The sequence below is a fragment of the Juglans microcarpa x Juglans regia genome, chromosome 3S, assembly GCF_004785595.1.
Source record: "Juglans microcarpa x Juglans regia isolate MS1-56 chromosome 3S, Jm3101_v1.0, whole genome shotgun sequence".
Lineage (NCBI taxonomy): Eukaryota > Viridiplantae > Streptophyta > Magnoliopsida > Fagales > Juglandaceae > Juglans > Juglans microcarpa x Juglans regia.
The window spans coordinates 24,507,602-24,521,098 of record NC_054599.1 but is presented as its reverse complement, the minus strand read 5'-3'; the positions used below and the strand labels follow the sequence as shown (position 1 = coordinate 24,521,098).

The window sequence follows — 13,497 nt, the reverse complement described above, 5'->3', positions numbered from 1 at the left end:
AATAGCAATTCTCAATTAAATCACCTTAATGTCACTTAGTAATTAAAGTAATAAGTAATTTGACCGACCGTAGCTGATCTTTATTACTTTTAGGCAGTAGTAGTAAGAATAATGTTGCTACTTACTCGTGCAACGTCGCAGGCGTCGGACCCCGATGATTCCACACTCTCAGTTATCGTTTGGATTGGAAGAAAAATTCAGATATATTATAAATAGCAATAAGATGAATTATGAATAATAATAAAATTTATAAGTTAAAATTGTTAAATAATAGTAAATAGTAATGAGATGAGTTGAAATAAATTGAAATGGACTATAAATACAAACCGGGCTCAATCAATGCGTTCCCCACCTATGCACTCGGATAGGTTGAGATTTTATTCTCATTGGCAACCATTCGATCGTAATTACATGAATATTGCTTGGTAATTGATATAGTTTTGTCATCGTTTTATTGTTTTTTAAAAATAAAATTCACGAATTTGTTCGTTTCTTCCTAATAAGAAGTTGAAAGTAAAATTGGTCATGTAGCCGAGTAGATTTCGACACAAAAGAAATCGAAACATGATCAGATCAAGACCCAGCTTTGTACCCATTTAAATCCCATCGAGGAAGAAGAAAGCAAAAGCCATAGAGCACATTTTTCTCTCTCCATCTCCGAGACTCCACCGGATAAAAGACTCAATTGGTATTTTATGTTTTGGTAGGACAGAACTGAAAATTAATGATCTGTAATATATTTTGTTTGAACAAAAGTCCTTATAAATAAAATGATCAGTATAATTGATCTGATCTTATCAGATAATACGCCTGTAACTACTTTATGATCAAGTCACAAGATTTAAATTTCAAAAAAATTAGCTTGAACTGGCATGCGCATGGCATGTATTTGAATCATTCAGTTGCAAAGATTACAAGCCAGTTTGAAAAGGCAAAGCAGCCAAATTAATATTATTGGAGGTCATCATCAAGAAGTAAGAACGAAAAGAAGAAAGGGACATTAACCCATAAAAAAAAAATAATAATAATAAATTAAATTAAATTTAAAAAAAAAAAAAAAAGAAGAAGAAGAAGAAGAAGAAGAAGAAACAGAGAGGGGCAAAAACACCAAAACTACATGCATGCTGTCGGCCTTAATTATTAACACCCCCCGCCAATACAAAAATTAAAATCTTATGGATCAAAAGGTCCATCGGGATCGAGTTGTTTACATAATCCAAGGTAAGTGAGATAAAGAACTCGATTCTTGGCACCCGTCCTATGATTCTTGGTGTGCTTGCAGAAATATTTCAACTGATCGAGGGTGCAGCACCCGAGCATTTGTCCCAGAAGCAAAAACAACCAGTTGATCGCCTTCTTCTTCTTTATAATAATGGGTTTGGCACTGTTTTCTTTCCCACAGGATTTGCAAGTTGGAAGAACCGGATTCGTCCAGAAACTCGGAGCCCGATCATGCATGGCGCTCTTCTTCGCCGCGATAAGACTACCAACTTCGACAAACTTTTCCATCAGATTATACTCCATCTCATACTTGTGATGGCACCGCTTGCATTGGACGTCCCCAGAAATAGTATAAATTTGATTGGATAGCAAGTGATTCAGGCTATGCACAGTGGCTCGATGCGTCGTGGCCCACGGGAACGGAGCCGGGATGGTTTCGCTTTTTCCCTCACCCAGCACCCGTAATTTTCGGTTACGACGAGCATGATTTGGAGGGTGAAACGGGACACCTTCTTGCTGGAACGTAACCGAGGATGAACTCGGGGCCTCCAGCATGAAAGATGGAACGTATGAAGGGGGTGTGGGTGAGCGTCGAAGGGGAAGTTGTGCTGGGGTGCTTTGAGATAACGGTGCTTGCATTGAGACTGAGTGAACCATGGGTGAGAATGACGGCGTCGATGGTGGTAGATCAGGTTGTTCTGCCGGCAATGTACGACTGGTCTTTGGGGGACGAATAGAAAGAGAAACACAACTATGCTTATAATCTCCCTCAATAACCATTTTATCCTGAAATGAGTCCTTGATTCTCGGCTTATCTAAATTATTTTCAACATAATCTTTAATTGGCATTTTAAAATTTCTACTTTATCAACTTACATACAACTTATTGTCTCAAACAAAACCACAAATATGTTTTGCTTGTGCTATTCCAGTACGAGGTGTGCGTATCAAATATTATTTGGTCCATAAAATCTCAAAAATCTCAACCAATAGTCTTTTAGCGCACTGATACTTCGCATTTCTTTATCTCTGCAGTTTAACCGACAGTATTGCTGACTTTTAAAAGCAAGGGTACTTCCCCAGTCATTCGCTAAGATAAAAGAGTCCGGTTACTCTCCAGTCTAGAGTTCCCCCCTCGGTTTGATCATATAATATATTTTAAATTTTTATTTTTTTTAATATATTTAAATATTTTTAAAAACTAAAAAAAATATATCAATATATTTAAAATTACTTCCTTAATTACTAAGTAAAAAAAATTAAAAAAAAAATTTTTCAAACAGTACACTTGAGCGATAAGATGGAGACAACAAAGTAGACTTTTCTAAAATAAATACAAAATTATACAAGGAAAATGATAAACTACTAAATAACAATTTGTATACAACTATGTAATAAAATAATATTATTTTAAATTTGATTTTGACTTTTACTTTTGATTTGATATGTTTAAATATAAAAAATATATTATTATATTTAAAGTTGTCTATAAATTGTGAATGAGTTGTTAGCCTATCACTGCTCACTACTCATTATACAACTATGAGCTGGTACTAGTATATAAAAATTTGGCATTTCCCAAAATTTCTGGCTCAGATATATACAAAATCATACTGGCATGATTATAAGTAGAACAATTCACTAAAAACGCCACCTAGAATAAGATATATCAGAGTCAGGAAATAAAAATATCCCATCCAAGTACTGGAGAAGTAAGGTATAGCATTAGTATATATATTCTTTATGAACTAAAACAAGAATAACTTGATTCAATATTACACAGAAATTAAATTACCTCAACCTCATCACCAATCACTTTCAGTATTTCCTGGATAAGAGGAATAGCAGCTGCATCTCCACAAAGGTGAAGCTCATCGGCAGAGATTCCTAATAGAGCACGAGTAAATGAAAAACCCCTTGTCATACACCCCAACATCTCATGTACTGCGAATGAATTCATGAGAGGGGGATAAGAACGATATGCACATAATGATAACAAAACATTCAATCACATGCAGGAATGTAAGAACTCTATATGCATAGCTTACAAAAAGAAATATCAAGTACCCAACTTAGAAAATAAGTCTAATATTGCATCAAGAAATGCTAGGCTATAAGCTTGGGAATATAAAGCATCGATAAATACAATCATCCAACAGCTTGGGGTTGTATGAACCAATATCATTTCACCAATAAGCTCCATCTAGGTCTCGTATTCAAGCATGTGATTGACCATCATGATATTCGAGAAATATATCTCAACATGTTTTGGAAAAAAAACATTTACATCATTATTCTCAACTAGAGCTCAAAATCAGTTTTGTACTCTATTTTAAAAGGAAGAAATTGATACTTGCTCAATTTAATTCCAAAAAATTGATACTTGCTCAAAAAATTGATACTTGCTCAAAATCACTAGAGCATTAGCATTGGATAATGAACAAACACCATAATCACTACAATAAACACTATAATCCCAACAAGGAAATAAACAAATCAGACCAATGAAACAAATGAGTGAAGGAGGAAATAAACAAGCACAAGCTCTACCACATTAACCTAAACCAAACTAAATTAATAAATAAATAAAATCTAGGATCCAAATTCTGAGAGCACCTATTCCTTTTACATCAAATCTTTAAATCATGAATAAACACAAAAGCATAGTCGATATATGATAAGAAAAAATGTTGACCTCATTTTTTTCATTTTCTATCAATTTGTCGACTAAGTGAGAGCCGATGAATCCAGCTCCACTAGTTGTGGCATGTCTCCCTACAACCCCGATAGCTAGACTGAATCAAAGAGAGAGGAATGATATGTGAGAGAACCCAATAGAGAGTGAGAGAAATAGATAGGGAATAGAGATAGAGACTTATCGAAACCATACAAAGAGTGGCATGGAGGACAGAGGCGCTGCCCAACCGAGAGAACGAGAGCGGGGTGGGTGGCGGCCGTAACAAAGAAATACATAATGAATCGAGAGAAAGAAAGAGCGAGAGAAAGGGCCTTATTGCAATCAACACCGGAAGCAGAGGATCAGCGTGATGAGGCAGCGACGGGATGAGCTAAGAGACGTGGGGGCTGCTGGTTTTCAAGTTAAGATGAAGAAAAAAGGGAGGCGACGCTTGAGAAGCTTATTTCCGGTGAAACATAGTCGCCAAAAATAATATTTATAGAGTTGTGCTACATATAAGTCTCACACTCTATACACCACTTTAAAAAAATGTGATTTTACTATTTTATCCTCATATTTCATATTTCATGAAACATGAGGGTATGAAATATGAAACATGAGGATAAAAGAATAAATTCACATATTTTTAAGTGGTATACAGGAGTGTGAGGCTTATGTATAGAATTTTTCATATTTATATCGCAGGAAATAGTTGAGAACCAAGTAAAAAAAATTTTGCAGCAGACTAACGTCACCGTAAAAGCACCACAAAGCGCCGCAATAAGTTGTTTCCTTCCAACTTATTGTGGCGATAATAATTTTGGGTGAATAAAATCGTCAGAATTTCTTTTTTTGCAGCGATTTTCTTAGTCGTTAACAGTCTTGCACCCTAACAATCCTAAATACACTATTTTTGCGGCGATATTATTTCCGGCTACACTTTATCGCTGCAAAAAATATTTTTTTTGGGCTATTTTTTCCCTCGAAGGAAGGTTTCCATCCAAATAGTTGAATTGGACTTTTTGAAACTATCTTTTAGTCGCCGGAAATAAAAGTAGCAGCAAAAAGTCATTTTTCTTGTAGTGAAGGGACATCAAAGCTAGCTATTACTCAGAATCATTAACAGATTATTTACGGATCTCAATGTTCTACAAGTATATAAAGGTTTATAGAGAGGTACCCTACCATATAATATATGGAATATTTGATTTAGGATATAATAAACGTACAATATTATTTGGAGGCTGAAGTTTGTCGTTATTGTCATCCTCAATCCATTGTAGGAAGTTCATGGGGCCAGTGTTCCTGCGCGCTTAGTTTGAATTATAACACTAAAACAGGGCCTACTGATTTGAATATGATCATATATATTATAATGTGCATGTTGAATGTAGAAACTCCACCCAGCTTCATGTTCTTAAAGAATTCAAATATTCAAAAGTTCTGAATGGCTAAAACCCCAAATGGAGGGATTTTTTTCAGATTCAATACAAATTAATATCAGTGCACCATTTTAGTTGTGGATGGTGTTAGCCTTTTTACCTTTAGATCATAATGCAGGGTAGCACTAACATATATAAAGTCATGGCCACATTTATTTGATCATAAATGGATTTTTATGTGACATAACCATGTGATTATATATGTAAATTGCGCCAGCCATTTAGGTTGTAGTACTTGAATACATGATTTATGATAAAAGAGAAATTTTTTTACGTTTCAATTGTATTTCAATTGTATTTTTTTAAAAAGTAATGATAATTCTAGAAAGAATTATAATATTGAGATGATTTGTAAAATCACACATTTTTACATGTTTAAAAATGCTACTTAAAATATTTATGAAAATTCTGAAATTCATATCTTTTGTAAATGGATTTCTAAATCCTATTAAATACCATCAATTCTTTGAAATCATTAGATTATGGTATTATTTATTTTTTGTTAGTTTTTATTTGATTAAATGTTTTTTAAACATACCAGTGAGTTTTGGTAAATTTTTAATATACGTTGCATTTTGTGAATCTGTGTCGATGTTACTGTGAATTTGTGATATTTATGTGAATTCTTGATATGGGTTTACTAAATTTACTAAAATTTCCTTCTAAAAAGTGTTCACAACTGACCATACATGTGCATTGAATTGTTTTTTTTTTTTTTTTTTTTTTTCAACGTGAATCCTTGGTGTTTTGTTTTTGTTTTCATTTTAAATTTTTTGCTTGTTTTGGGAAATGTCTACTCTGTCAAATTTTAGTGATAACTCTCCTACCCCTACCTCAACACCTAACCCTACACCTGATACTAACCCCACGGACCCTAGTCTTAACCCTACAGAGAGGGAACCTTGCCCTGGCCCCAAGCCCACACAAAACAATAAATATATTTCTATAGTTTGGTCTCATTTTACCAAATTAGAGGGTGGTAACCCTAATAACCTCAAGCAAAGTGTAACTATTGTGGTAAACTCTATGGATGTTATTATAGGAAACATGATACATCACAGTTAAAGGTCCACTTAGAAGAACAATGCAAGAAGAATCTAATATTGAGATCCTTACAATAGAAGAGTCAATCTAAACTAGAGATTGGACTACAAAAATGTCGAATGGGAGTAGTGGGGTTCAACGTTGAAAGGATAAACTAAGTATGGTTCTGATAAATGTAAAAAAAAGTTAGCTCGTATGGTTATCATGGTCGAGCTACCTTTGCAGTTAGTGGATGAGAGAAGATTCCAAAAATATTCTCATTGGTTGGAACCTAGATTTAATATTCCTTCTCACCAAAGAATATTAGAAAACATTATAAGAAAAAGAAAGATTTGTTGAGGGGCCAATTGGCAGGTCAAGTAGTTTGCCTCACTACTGATACTTGGACATCAGTCCAAAATTATAATTACATGTCTTTGATTGTGCATTTCATTGATTGTGATTGGACACTACACAATTAGATTGTGAAGTTTTATCAAATTTCTGATCACAAGGGTGAGATGGTCGAAAAAGCCTTGGAGGTTGCAATAAAGAAGTGGGGGTTGGCACGAGTCTTGAGGGTTACAATTGATAATGCCTCGTCTAGCGATGTCCCCGTAAGATATCTTAAGACCTATCTTAGAGAGGTAACTAAGACAATATTGGATAATGATTGTTTGCATGTTAAATGTGTTGTGCATATTTTGAGTTTAATTGTGACTGATGGCTTGAAAGATGTTGATGACTCAGTTGCACGAGTCATAATGGCTGTGAGATTTGTGAGACCAACTCCTTCTAGATTGGAGAAATTCAAGATTGCCGTGAGGAATGTAGGCATAATATCCAAGAAGAATCTTTGTACTGATATTCCTACAAGATGAAACTTAACCTTATTCATATTGGAAGCAGCCCAAGAATATAAGATATCTTTTGGATTATTGGGTGATAAATACATTCAATATGTCAAATATTTTGATGAGCACGAGGGTTAGGAAAGCCTATTGATGATGATTAGGAGGTGGTTGCTATTTTTGTAGATTTTTTTATACTTTTTTACGAGGTCACATTGAGACTATCTGGTTTTTTATACCTTATATCTAATGATTTCTTTCAACAAATATGTAAGATGAAAGAAGAATTGTATGAAATATGTAAAGGTAGCCATATTAGGATGCGGGAGATGACATTGATGATGAGGGTCAAATATGACAACTATTGGGGGGTTTAAGTAGGCTAAATATTTTATTATATGTGATTGTTGTTCTTGACCCCCAGATTAATATTGATCAAGATTGATGGCATGATATATGGTTTGGGACTTGTGCACGGGGCTGCATGAGCTAAGCTTATTGGGACAATGGTTGAAGAAACCCTCAGTAAATTGTTTGATGCGTTTACCGTGATCAGGAGTGGTAATGCACTTATACCTACACTTACCCCACCGCCTCCTCTAGAAATCGGGACAGGGAAAAATTGTAAGTTGGCATGGGGTGAGACCCTTTCCACAACCTCATATTAGTCTGTCAATCTATAGAGGTCGGAGGTAGACCGATATCTGACAGGGGATCTTCTCCCATATATGACATAATTTGATATATTAGCACAGTGGAAGACTAATGCCGTGAAATATCTCGTCCTTGAAGAGATAGTCCGCAGTATTTTGGTCATCCTTATTAGTACTATTGCCTCAGAGTCGGCCTTTAGTATTGGAGGACGCATATTGAATCTATTTCAGAGTTATTTGTCTACTACCACTGTTGATGTATTGATTTGCACAGATAATTGGATCAAATGGATGAAAATTCATGTTCCAAATGTTCTTGACTTTAAGGAGGCCGATGAGGAGGAGAGTGATGATCATTCTGGATCTGGTAATCGTTGATTTCATTTTATTATTTTGATTTATTTTATTTATATTCATTTCATCGGTATTAACTTCAAATTTAATTGTTGTAGCAATACATGAGACGATGTCTACCTCCGCTGTAGTATGGCTTCACCGTATTGGCATATTGGATCCCGACCCACCATTGCCATTTAGTATAGGTTTGTACAATTTGTATTGTCCCTTAATTATTTATATTTATATAATTTTTTATATCTAATTGTTTTTATAATTTTACTGTCATATGCGCAGCTCAAGCCTCAATTTTAATCCCAAGCCCAAAGACCAAAATCCAAATGATATATTCTTAATGTCTTATATTGATCCTCATCTCATCTTGGTTAGTCAGATTTTAGTTTGTAATCTTTTCATTTTTAATGGTTATTTGTAATTTTAATTTTTGTTTCTTGTTTATAATTCTCATTTATCTTCCTATTAAATTGTTAATGTTTCAGATTTTATGATCTCATGACTCACAGCAGGCAGCACTATATTATAATTACGTCTTTTCATCATTGGCCACACGCCCAAAATGTCAAACAACTCACTTAGTAGTTACTAGTTAGTTCAGTTATATTTAATGATTCAGTTATTTATAATGTTGATACAGTATCCCTTTTTATGTTTGTAATTATTTTCTCTTAATTTGTATTATTGTAATAGGTTAGTTATTATTATTAATTTATTAATTAGAAGTAGTACTTCATAGTTCATTTTCTCTTAATTTATGTATTATTTTTATTATTGTAAATTAATTTTTGTTTGTTATTTATATATATATTGTTAATTTTTGGCCCATTTGGGCCATTTCTGTTGTTTCTGGGCCGATGACCTTTTGGGGGGGGAGACAGATGGGATGTCTTCCCCCACACCCTGGTATCCTGAGAGGATACCTCATCCCCGCACAGCAGGGGCAGGTGTCGGGGTGAAAACCGCACCCCATTCCATGCAGGACGCCGGGGAGGGGGAGAGGGGGGAAGAGGACTACATATATCTCATTTTAACAAGTTGGGTCGACATGAGCAAGGGTGGAGGCGGCATGTCCCAAAATAGTTTTAAATAATTATTATTTCGAATAGAAGTATTATAGTCACAAAAAGATTTTATAAATTTACAAATTGATGTGATTTTATGTAAATTATTATATTTTTTTTACAATAAAAATAGTCTTACAGTTTGATGTATCATATAAAATCATATCAGTTTGTGAGTCTATTTTTATAAAATTTCTTTGTAATTAAAGTATTTATCTTTACTAAAAAATTCTCAAAATAACTATTTATCTTGTCTGCAAAGAATTTTGAAAATAACATTGTTCATCAAAAAAGTTTTTTTAAAAATAAGTTTTAAAAAAGTACGCGAAAGTCTTAAAAACCGATCCGTTTAATTCACGAAAGGCTGGGAATGGTCATCGCTCAAAACAAGAAATAGTCGTTTATCTCAAAAAATGGGAGAAAGGATATATGGGCGAAGAATTCGTAAAAAGTCTTTCCAAAAATATAAATCATCCGACCATTGACACATGTTAACCATCCTCATGTTGAATGGTAATTTTTTAATGAAAAATATTTTAACGATAAAGAGGTAAAAAATAAATTTACAAATTTGTTTAATTTGATATAGTACATTAAATTATAAAAATATTTTTATTATATATAAAATAAATTTAACATATTTTTATAAAATATTATATTTGTGGACGTGGCAATTTTTTTTAATGATATATTTTTATTTATCAAATGGAATGAACGGACTAATTGCTTACGTACACGTGCAAAGCTTGTTCTAACCTTACTCGTAAATTTTTTTTTTTTAAAAAAAGTACCTTATTAATTATCACAATATAAAGTTGTTCCCAAGCATGAATCAGTGAATTTGTCGGGACTTGAGAACCTCCATGATCGATTCAAAGAAAAAGGAAAAAAAAAACGGCTCGATGAAAAAGTGGAAGGGGAAACCGACGGCGGCAAATCCTTTGTCCTATTATAAATTAACCACTGGTCCCACAGTTGCCAGTCCGATATCGCACTCTTTCTCCCTTCTCTTTTGAGCGCATTTTGCTCGCATTGATCTTCATCCCTCGCTCCAACGGACCCCTTCACGCGCACGGATCATACCCTCCTGTCACTCACTAGCTCCCGCTACCACCGCCACTTGCAACGGACGGCCACATCAACTTCCCTCGGGCATCCAGATCTCGGCAATCTCAACGTTGCTAAAATTCGAGCCCCTCAACGCTCGGCATCCGTAGAAAAATCCAGGTGATGTCTAGATTTTCTCAATCCAATGCATTAACTCATTTATGCCTGATGGTTGAGAAATAATCTAATAGAATCTGCAAGCTGATAATGCTTTAAGTTACATGAAGCACATGGAATATATATTCGATTCGGGTGCACACAACTAACATACGGTATCAGTCTGTTCAATAAGAATTAATTAACTTATGTTTTTTTTAACAGAAATTAATTTATTCTTATTTTGTGGGAATTAGTTCGTAGAAGTCATCGGAATAAATATGTAGGACGTTCATGCAGAATTAGGCGTCGTACGTCGTCAGGTAGTTTTTCCTTTTATAATATATATATATATATATATATATATATACACACACACACACACACACACACACACACACAAGTATCACACACCGGAATATAGTGAACTTGACGTCCGGTTCGCTCAGCTTTCACTATGGACTCTAAATTTTAGTACTCGGTAGAGTAGTTAAGGCCATAGGTGTTTAATTCGATATGTGACTCTTCCTGGAATTTACGATTCAAAATTAGCAGTTAAACATTTTGTTGGAGTGAATTAATTCTATGTATAATTTTGTAATCCATTCAGAATCCATTCGTTTAGAAGCAACCTAAAAAGGAGTGGTAAATTAATGCATGCAGTACTGCGGTTCGCATGTCTTATTTCGTGTAAATTTTTCGAGGATTCAGGTTTCTCGCAGTTTTTCTTTTCAAAATTTCTCAGCAGCCAGCCAGCAAGGGAGCCCCGGAAATGGAGAAGTTGGTAGATTCCATAAACAATGCATACGAGGAGCTTGTTACTGCGGCGAGTAACGTGCTAGAAGCCAAAGAGATATCTGGTGGCCAGAAAACAGTTGCCACGAATGCAGCCTTGGAAATCGTTGAGCAGAAGTGGGAATCGTTCAGAGTGGCTTGTGACCAAGCGGAGGAGTTTGTGGAATCTGCGAAGAAAATGATAGAATGCGAGAAAGGTGCTAGTGTTTAAACTGTAATGTGTGGAAAGGACAGCCTGTAAGATAAAAGAGATAGAGATGGAATCGTACGTCAAAGCTGACTGTATGTATCATGTATTTTTATAAGTCGGATTGGATCTGAGTTCTTTTAGAAATTTTCAATTCTTTTATTTTCCCTATAAACGCTAATCATTATGATCATAAAAATTAATTATATAAACTTGCGTCACTTTACTTGCACGAATCATTCACAGGTAGCGTATGGAAATTAATCAGTTTTCAATTTAATATTTTATTATTTATAATCTATATGTATTAAAATTTAAAATATTAAAATGATATCAGAAAATAAGATGAGATAAGAATTTTATAAATAGTAATAAGATGATTTATGAATAGTATTGAGATACTTTGAATTAAATATTTATTGAATTTTGAGAAATTATAGAAAAAAATTGAATAAAAAATACTATAAAATTCAAATCTTATTATAATATATTTTTTAATATTCTTTTTAGTTTAAAATTTTAAAAAGTTGAATTATCTTTTAATTTTTTGTTTGAAAATTTAGAAAAGTTGTAATGATTAGTTTGAAAAATATTTAATGATCAGTTTGAACGTATTTTTTTTAATAATATTTAAAAAATAAATGAGATGTGATGAGATGAGATGAAAATTACTTTCAAACATTTCTTAATATGAAAAAGGATGTCAGATTTGGTTAGAAGAATTTATATAAGTTTTGAGAAGAGATTTTAAGTTTTTACGAGGTTTTGTGGAAGTGAATAAAAAAATGAAAAACTTCTTAAAAGTTTTTTATATATATTTTAAAATGTGTTATCGTCACAAAAAGATTTTATAAATGTAAATTTATATATATATATTATAATAAAAATAATTTTATAATCTGATATAGAATATCAAATAACATCAGTTTATAAATATATTTTTATAAAATCTCTTTATTTCTCATATATTTTTTTATTAAAAATTGTAAAAATGGATAAATAGATCGAAAAAGTTGTTTTGAATAACGTTTTTGTAAGAAATGGTTATTTTAGGTTTTTGTGAGTGTTATGTAGTTTTTGTACCTTTTCTTTTTATAATAATATAGTTGAACTTTTGTTATGAATGTGCTTATTTTGAGAATTTAAAAGACATTGGCCATTGGGATTGAAATTGAATTAAGAAAATAAATATTAATTGTGAGAAAAATAACAAACCAAACATAGGTCTTTCACGAAACACTATTTTTTTTATCTTCTTTTAATGAAATTAAGTAGAGCCACGTTAAATAACAATCTTGATAATTTTTCCTGATTTTTTTTTAAAAAAAATTCTTGCCGACGAAGTTTTATTGGAATTCCACGTACGATGTAGCAGATAAAACGACATGGGAATTAATGATAGACACGAAAAAACCCAACTCTCTCGAGGAAAAAGCTTGCTTGTTCTTTTTGTATTTTTTTTCTCAATTCAATGAATGTGTATGAGACACTACACAACATGACTTTTGATGTAATGATTGGAAGGTCGCTTCTAACTATAAATAGTATTTTTTTTTTTTTGTTTGATAATGGACGGAGCAATGATAAAACAGTTAAATGTAATATTTTTTCATACATTTCTATCATGAGCTTTTGCTTGAGAGCTGCCATGAATTTGGGTAGAAAAGACTCCAAAAACTTAAAATTATTTTCTTAATCACTTATATGTATCTTTTATTAGAGAAAGTCAACTTTCATTTTCTCATATATTAATCACTATTTTTTTTTTTTTTTTCTATTCTGATCATCATCACGTGTACTTTACCTGGTGCCGGAGGGTGGGGGACTTGGGGGCCTGGGGCAGGGACCCCCATTGAGTATATCCGCTTAGTGTTTTTTTATTTATATTTTTTTAATATATTTAAATATTTTTAAAAAATAAAAAAATATATCAATATATTTAAATTCACTTCTTTAATTACTAAGTAAAACAAAATATTTTTGACCAGCGGTCAAAGTTAGAAGGCAAACTAATTTTTTTCATTTTGAAA

The 13,497-nt window shown here is 32.9% G+C and overlaps 1 protein-coding gene across 1 annotated transcript; it reads right to left on the bottom strand.

Annotated features, from left to right (window-relative positions):
- Positions 1-1,173: 1,173 nt before the first annotated feature.
- Positions 1,174-2,001, bottom strand: LOC121258824. The gene has a single exon (XM_041160357.1). The coding sequence runs from the start codon at positions 1,999-2,001 to the stop codon at positions 1,174-1,176; it is 828 nt and encodes a 275-aa protein (XP_041016291.1).
- Between the last annotated feature and the right edge of the window lie 11,496 nt (positions 2,002-13,497).

Excerpts from the sequence above, each read along its gene's own strand:
- LOC121258824 (XM_041160357.1), bottom strand. The coding sequence starts at position 2,001 with ATGGTTATTGAGGGAGATTATAAGCATAGTTGTGTTTCTCTTTCTATT.